This window comes from Nicotiana tomentosiformis, chromosome 2 (genome assembly GCF_000390325.3).
Source record: "Nicotiana tomentosiformis chromosome 2, ASM39032v3, whole genome shotgun sequence".
Taxonomy (NCBI): domain Eukaryota; kingdom Viridiplantae; phylum Streptophyta; class Magnoliopsida; order Solanales; family Solanaceae; genus Nicotiana; species Nicotiana tomentosiformis.
Genome location: NC_090813.1, coordinates 32,916,109 through 32,924,557, shown reverse-complemented (window position 1 = coordinate 32,924,557; position 8,449 = coordinate 32,916,109). Strand labels below are relative to the sequence as shown.

At 41.4% G+C, this 8,449-nt stretch overlaps 1 protein-coding gene across 1 annotated transcript; it reads right to left on the bottom strand.

Annotated features, from left to right (window-relative positions):
* Positions 1-1,886: 1,886 nt before the first annotated feature.
* LOC138904586 (uncharacterized) lies at positions 1,887-4,807 on the bottom strand. Its single transcript, XM_070193093.1, has 4 exons — positions 4,466-4,807; positions 3,668-4,378; positions 2,469-2,522; positions 1,887-1,943 (listed from the first exon to the last, which is right to left on the bottom strand). Exons 1-4 carry the CDS (start codon positions 4,805-4,807, stop codon positions 1,887-1,889), a joined length of 1,164 nt encoding a protein of 387 aa, XP_070049194.1.
* Between the last annotated feature and the right edge of the window lie 3,642 nt (positions 4,808-8,449).

Here is an 8,449-nt window from a genome sequence, read left to right as displayed (position 1 = left end):
CTGACTTAAAACTGAAATAAATTCCCTTGTTCTCCAGGTGGGCGCCTGCTGACTCAAAACTGAAATAAATTCCCTCGTTCTCCCGGTGGGCGCCTGATTTTGAATTAAAACTTAAATGAATTCCCTCGTTCTCCCGGTGGGCACCTGATTTTGACTTAAAATTGAAATGAATTCCCTCGTTCTCCAGGTGGGCGCCTGCTGACTTAAAACTGAAATAAATTCCTTTGTTCTCCAGGTGGGCACCTGCTGACTTAAAATTGAAATAAATTCCATCCTTCTCCAGGTGGGCACCTGATGTTGACTTAAAACTTGAAGTGAATTCCCTCATTTTCTAGGTTGGGTGCCTGATGCTGACTTGAATTTGAAATGAATTCCCTCGTTCTCCGGGTGGGCGCCTGATGCTGACTTAAAACCTAAAATAAATTTCTTCGATCTCCAGGTGGGCGCCTGATGCTGACTTAAAACCTGAAATGAATTCCCTCGTTCTCCAGGTGGGCGCCTGATGACTTAAAATCGAAATAAATTCCCTCATTCTCCAGGTGGGCGCCTGATTTTGAATTAAAACTGAAATACATTCCCTCGTTCTCCAGGTGTGCGCCTGCTGACTTAAAACTGAAATAAATTCCCTTGTTCTCCAGGTAGGCGCCTTCTCACTTAAAACTGAAATAAACTCCCTTGTTCTCTAGGTGGGCGCCTGCTAACTTAAAACTGAAATGAATTCCCTCATTTTCAAGATGGGCACCTGATTTTGACATAAAACTAAAATGAATTTCCTCATTCTCCAGGTGTGCGCCTGCTGACTTAAAACTGAAATAAATTCCCTTGTTCTCTAGGTGGGTGCCTGCTGACTTAAAACTGAAATAAATTCCCCTGTTCTCTAGATGGGCGCCTGATGTTGACTTAAAACTTGAAATGAATTCTCTCGTTTTCCAAGTGGGCGCCTGATGCTGACTTATAACCTTAAATGAATTCCCTCATTCTCCAGGTGGGCGCGTGATGTTGACTTAAAACCTGAAATGAATTCCCACGTTCTCCAGGTGGGCGCCTGATGTTGACTTAAAACCTGAAATGAATTCCCACGTTCTCCAGGTGGGCACCTAATGTTGACTTAAAACCTGAAATGAATTCCCTCGTTCTCCAGTTGGGCGCCTGATGCTGACTTAAAACTGAAATAAATTTTCCATTCTCCAGGTGGGGCTTGCTGACTTAAAACTGAAATAAATTCCCTCGTTCTCCATGTGGGCACCTGATTTTGACTTAAAACTGAAATAAATTCCCTCGTTCTCTAGGTGGGCGCCTGCTGACTTAAAACTGAAATAAATTCCCTTGTTCTCCAGGTGGGTGCCTACTGACTTAAAACTGAAATAAATTCCCTTGTTCTCTAGGTGGGCGCCTGCTGATTTAAAACTGAAATAAATTCCCCATTCTCCAGGTGGGCGCCTGCTGACTTAAAACTTGAGATGAATTCCCTCATTTTCCAGGTGGGTGCCTGATGTTGACTTAACACTTAAAATGAATTTCCTCGTTCTTCAGGTGGGCACCTGATGCTGACTTAAAACTTGAAATAAATTTCTTCATTCTCCAGGTGGGCGCCTACTGACTTAAAACTTGAAATAAATTCCCTCATTCTCCAAGTGGTCACCTGCTATCACAACAACACAGACAAAACAGAGAAAGTTTTCTGCCCCAGTTTGTACCAGGAACATTCATTGATTGTTAGTTGAATCCCATTATCCAGAAGGGTCCTGAAAATTTAAAACTAGATCCCATTATTGAGGAGGGTCCTGAAAACCTGAAATTAAATCCCATTATCCAGGAGGGTCCTGAACAGTTGAACTTAACTCCCATTATCCAGGAGGGTCCTGAAAACTTAAAACTGAACTTATCTAGAACATGCTTTCCTCATGGGGAATTCCTGGCAAAGCAAACAAGATTTCTTGCCCCTGCTTAAAACAAAGAAAATTTTGTCAGTTTGAAAATGTGGTGGTTAGTTTGTGGCATCCTTACTGAAAGTGTCTGCTTCTGCCACTACCCCGCTTCATTTTGATTAGATGCTTCGAGCTACAAAGAATTGTTTGACCTTTTGATCGGACCTCGACCACAAAACCTCTGAATGTCTTGAATCCCTTACATTCAACTCATCGTATGGCACTTTTATTCTGACAACTATTGAACCTTTACATTTCCTACAAATTCATGAATCACTTGACCACCTGAACTTCAGTTACCACCGCATTGCTCATTCTAAATCATGTCACTTGTGATGTTCCTGGCCGAATTTTGCTTGGTGCAAATAAAAATCTGGTAATGAGCTTTGAAGTCCTTTCTTGCTTGCTTAACAAAGACTAATTTGATTGAGACTTAGAAAAATAGACCCAAAAGAAACGAAGCGAAGTGACTTAGAGAATTAGGAATTAAAAGGAAAAAACAGAGATGACTATTTGAAGAAAAATGGAAAAGAGACTAACCTGAATAAAGCAACTGGATCCAATGATCATGACATGCATTTCGGATTGATCAGCCTAATCCATCCAACTAATCACATTTCAGTTCATGCCATGTCTTCATACTTCAAAACCGGGGTTTCCATAATTCAATTTCTCTGTAAAGTCATGAACCCCATTCGGCTTGTAATGCCTCGAGGGGTTTTCACTAGCAAGCCTCTCTTATTTACTCCTCTCTCAACTCACTGTCGCCTTATAGTGCCCGTAAGAGTTTTCTCCAATAAGACTCTCTCATTTGAATTTTCTCTCGACTCACCATCGCCATATGGTGCCTGTGAGGGTTTTTACCAATAAGACTCTCTCATTTATTCACTTTTCCTTATGCCCATGAACAAAGGTGCTACCCATGAAGTAAATCATACCTCCATCTCACTTGACTTGGCATCCACAAAGTTGATCAGAAGGTCTTTCTTTGGACTGTAGTGTAGGTTTTGGACAGGGTTAGAAAGAAAGGGTGGCATGCAGGCTCAAAATAATTTAAGATGAAGGGGTTCAAAATTACAACTTTTGGAATCAGATCTTTTTACAAAACTAAAACTTCTGCCCCAGTTTCTTCGAATCTGGGGAATTTTGGATTTTTATTCTGATGGGACCGAACCGTGTAAGGCTGCCTACGTATCCTTAAAAGGAATCAGGTCGAACGTAGTTCAAACTAGTAAAAGTTGTTTTGTTTTTGTTACTTTGCTTTTCTTTTCCTTTTTCTCCTTTTTTCTCTTTTCTTTCTTTTGCTTTTCTCTTTTTCTTTTTTTTCTTTTTTTTTTGTCTTTTCTTTTTCTTTTCTATTTCCAGCTCTACTTCTGATTCCAAAAGAGGGGTGTGAAAGAAAATAAATAAGGCTCAAAAAAAGGTAACAAATGATAAAAGTGTTTGGGATAGCAGAATAAAATGCCTTCGTTATTCCAATTTTGAACATGCCTAGTACAAAATGCGATTGAAGATAAGCAAAGAAATTATACATAATATCTCTTGACTACATCAGAATTGATAGCCATATCCACACATTTACCTTCTATGTCTGTTAAATACAAAGCACCATTGGGCAACACCTTTGTCACAATGAACGGCCCCTGCCAGTTTGGGGCGAACTTGCCTTTAGCTTCAGCCTGATGTGAAAGGATGCGTTTCAATACCAACTGGCCCACTTCAAATTTCTGGGGACGCACCTTCTTGTTGTATGCTCTTTCCACTCTCTTCTGATACAATTGACCATGGCATACTGCTGCCAATCGTTTTTCATCAATCAAACTCAACTTCTCTAGCCGGGTTTTGACCCACTCATCATTATCAATTTCAACTTCAACCACGATCCGAAGGGATGGAATCTCAACTTCTGCAGGTATAACTGCCTCATTTCCATATACCAGCAAATAAGGAGTCTCACCTACTGAGGTGCAAACAGTAGTGAGATAACCCAGTAAAGCAAAAGGTAACTTTTCATGCCATTGCCTGGAACCTTGCACCATCTTACGAAGTATCTTCTTTATGTTCTTGTTAGCAGCCTCAACAGCTCCGTTTTCCTTAGGACGATACAGAGTGGAGTTTCGATGCATAATCTTGAACTGTTGGCATACCTCTTTCATCAAATGACTATTGAGGTTAGCAGCATTGTCTGTGATGATTATCTTGGGAATTCCGAATCGACAAATGATATTTGAATGAACAAAGTCTACCACCGCCTTCTTGGTTACGGACTTGAAAGTTACAGCTTCGACCCACTTGGTAAAGTAATCAATGGCCACCAGAATAAACCTATGCTCGTTTGACGTTGCTGTCTCAATTGGTCCAATGATATCTATGCCCCAAGTAACAAATGGCCAAGGTACAGACATTGTGTGCATCTCAGATGGCGGGGAATGAATCAAATCACCGTGCACCTGGCATTGATGACATTTGCGAACAAAGCTAACGCAATCTCGTTCCATGGTGAGCCAATAATAACCTGCTCAAAGAATCTTCTTTACCAAGACATACCCACTCATATGTGGCCTGCAAACTCCGGAATGCACTTCGGCCATGATAGTCGAAGCTTGTTTAGCGTCTATGCACCTTAGTAATCCTAGATCTGGAGTCCTCTTGTACAAGATTCCCCCACTTAAGAAAAATCCACTAGCCAGACGTCGAATGGTTCTCTTTTGATCACTTGTGGCATGTACCGGATATACCCCTGACTTGATGTATTCCTTGACATCGTGGAACCAAGGTTCACCATCAGTTTCCTCTTCAACCACATTACAATAAGCGTGCTGATCACGGACTTGGATATGCAGAGGGTCGTCGTACGTCTTATCTGGATGGTGTAACATTGACGCCAGAGTAGCCAAGGCGTCGCGATCTCATTATGAATCCTGGGAATATGCTTGAATTTTACTGACCTAAATCGTTGACAAAGATCATGCAGACATTGTCGATACGATATGAGCTTCAAATCCTGAGTATCCCATTCTCCCTGAATCTGGTGAACCAACAAATCTGAATCTCCCAAAACCAATATTTCCTGAATTCCCATGTCTATAGCTAGCCTCAAACCCAGAATGCATGCTTCGTATTCAGCCATGTTGTTAGTGCAATAAAATCAAAGCTAAGTTGTTACGGGGTAGTGATGTGTTGTTTCAGAAATGAGTACAGCCCCTATTCCGACACCTTTCATGTTAGCAGCTCCATCAAAGAAGAGTTTCCAACCTGGCTTTTCATCATGATCAGCCTTGTCAACATACATCACTTCTTCATCAGGAAAATAAATCTTCAGTGGCTCATATTCTTTATCCACCGGATTCTCGGCCAAGTGATCGGCCAGGGCTTGGGCTTTCATCGCGGTCCAAGTCACATAGATGATGTCGAACTCTGTGAGTAAAATCTACCACTTTGCCAGTCTTCCTGTGGGCATAGGCTTCTGAAAGATATACTTTAGAAGATCCATGCAAGAAATGAGGTAAGTAGTGTAGGATGACAGATAATACTTCACCTTTTGTGCCACCCAAGTCAGGGCGCAACATGTCCTTTCAAGAAGAGTATACTTAACCTCATAAGGAGTGAACTTCTTGCTGAGATAATAAATGGCTTGCTCTTTCTCGCCCGTGATGTTGTGTTGACCCAACACACAACCAAAAGAATTATCCAAGACCGTCAAATAGAGAATTAAAGGTCTCCCAGGTTCCGGCGGGGCCAGTACAGGTGGGTTTGACAAGTAACTCTTGATCTTATCAAATGCTTCCTGACACTCATCAGTCCACTTAACCGCAACATTCTTCTTCAGCAACTTAAAGATGGGCTCATAAGTTGTCGTGAGTTGAGCAATAAACCTGCTGATGTAGTTTAACCTTCCGAGAAGGCTCATCACCTTGGTTTTTTTCTTTGGCAGTGGTAATTCTTGGATGACTTTGATCTTTGACGGGTCCAACTCAATACCGCTTTGACTGACTATGAATCCCAACAGTTTCCCGGACGGGACACCAAATGCACATTTTGCCGGATTGAGCTTGAGGTTGTACCTACAGAGCCTTTGGAAAAACTTTCTCAAGTCTCCAACATGGTCGAACTGCTTCTTTGACTTTATGATCACATCATCTACATAAACCTCAATTTCCTTGTGTATCATGTCATGAAATATGGTAGTCATTGCCCTCATGTAAGTTGCCCCAGCATTCTTCAAACCGAATGGCATTACCCGGTAGCAATATGTCCCCCATGGCATGATGAATGCTGTCTTTTCTGCATCTTCCTCATCCATCAGGATCTGGTGATATCCCGCATAGCAATCCACAAAAGACCTGATCTCGTGCTTGGCACAATTGTCAATTAGAATGTGGATGTTCGGTAATGGGAAGTTATCCTTTGGACTTGCCTTGTTGAGATCACGATAATCAACACATACCCTAGTCTTACCATCCTTCTTTGGTACTGGCACCACATTAGCTAACCAAGTGGGATATCGAGTGACCCGAATGACTTTTGCATCAAGTTGCTTTGTGATTTCTTCTTTGGTCTTCACACTCATGTCAGTCTTGAACTTCCTTAATTTTTGCTTGACAGGAGGGAATGCCGGATCAGTTGGCAATTTATGAACTACCAAATCAGTGCTCAAACCCGGCATGTCATCATACGACCATGCAAAGACACCTTTATATTCGAACAGTACTTTAATTATTTCTTCCTTGATTTGTGGTTCCATATGCACACTTATCTTGGTTTACCTGGTATTATTTTGATATCCTAAATTGATTGCTTCAGTTTCAGTCAAATTAGGCTTGGGTTTTCCTTCGAAGTGTTTTAGTTCTCTACTGATTTCCTCAAATGTTGCTTCTTCATCATATTCTATTTCATCATCACACTCTACTTCTTGGATTATTATTTCAAAATTAGATTGACTTTTAAGATTTGGCTGAAAATTCCCCGTGCATGTCATGTCATTGAAACCAGCATAAAAAGAATTGTACAGAAGAAAAACAAAAAATGAAATGCTATCAGGAATAATGGAAAACGGGAAATTGTATTTCATTGAAATAAAAGGATAGAAGGGTTTGTACATCAAAACAAGCAAAAAATAAAAATCTGGATTACAACCATGGAATAACTCAGATAACAGAAAGGAAAGCAAAGCAAACTACCAAAACTCCTTCTGGGTGGGGAGAGGAGTAGCTTTCCAACTGCTAAGCTTCACATTTAGCCCAACAAGCTGTACATCGGCATTACTAGAACCTTCCCCGATTTCCACCATATTAACCTCATCAAACAGACTCTGGAACCTCTTGATTAGCTCTTCATCGAAGTCGACCACAGGTTTTGGGACCGCTAATAGTGGGCGTTTTGCGACCCCTGGCTTGATAAAAGACTTAGAGATATGTGGAACAGGCTTAGGAAATGACCATGCCTTCCTTTTCAAATTTTTAGCCTTTTTCACGTCCTTCCCTATGAGTGTGAATCCCAAACCAAATGTACCGAAACTTTTACGTGGACACACCGGATGCGCAATACACTGCAGAGACAAACCCAGACCTTTTCCCGGCACAAAACCATGCTTCAACATTTCATTTTCTACCATGATGGACGCGGAGGGTAGCTTCGGACCTGGAATGCATTCTCCCTCAGGAATCTTCTCGACAGACACTATTTCAAATGTTTTATCATCTTCAACTTCAATAAATGGAACAGTTGTGTCATTGTAAGCAGATAAGTTCTCATCACCGTGCACAACTATTTCCTACTTGTCCTATTCAAACTTTACCATTTGATGCAGAGAGGACGGGATTGCCTTGGCAGCATATATCCAGGGCCTGCCCAACAACAAGTTGTAGGAGATAGCCACATCTAGCACTTGGAACTCCATAATGAACTCAACTGGCCCTATTGACAATTCGAGCATTATATCACTGACAGAATCTTTCCCTCCTCCATCAAAGCCGCGAACACATGCATTGTTCATGTGGATCTTTTCAGTGCCATTTGCAAAGTGGACAGAGGGCAAATATTTGCACTAGAACCATTATCAACCAGTACCCTTGAGACAGCAGAATCCTCGCACTTCACTGTGAGATAAAGAGCTCGGTTGTGTTCGGTACCCTCCATAGAAAGTCCATCATCTGAGAAAGTGATCCTGTTTGCTTCAAAAATCTTGTTAGCAATCTTTTCCAAGTGGTTCACCGTGATCTTATCAGGAACATGGGCCTCATTCAAAATCTTCATCAGGGCTTTGCAGTGTCCATCTGAATGTATCAGCAAAGACAAAAGGGAGATATGAGCTGGTGTTTTCCTTAACTACTCTACAATGGAATAGTCTTGCATTTTCATCTTTCTCAGGAACTCTTCAGCCTCTTCTTCGGTGACTAGCTTCTTTACTGGGATATGGCCATTCTTGAATGGCTTGGCTTTCCTCAAATCCTCTAGGGTAAAACATCTCCCAAAACGAGTCAGTCCTCCGGTTTCATTGACTTCTTCCTCTACTTCTTTCT

Bases quoted from the DNA above. Each gene is read 5' to 3' on its own strand.
- LOC138904586 (XM_070193093.1), bottom strand. From the start codon at position 4,807: ATGTTACACCATCCAGATAAGACGTACGACGACCCTCTGCATATCCAA. The intron at 4,379-4,465 runs GTAAAGAAGATT...CATCAATGCCAG, and splicing joins ATATGAGTGGGTATGTCTTG to GTGCACGGTGATTTGATTCA. The intron at 1,944-2,468 runs GTTAGTCTCTTT...TGTTTTAAGCAG, and splicing joins GATCCAGTTGCTTTATTCAG to GGGCAAGAAATCTTGTTTGC.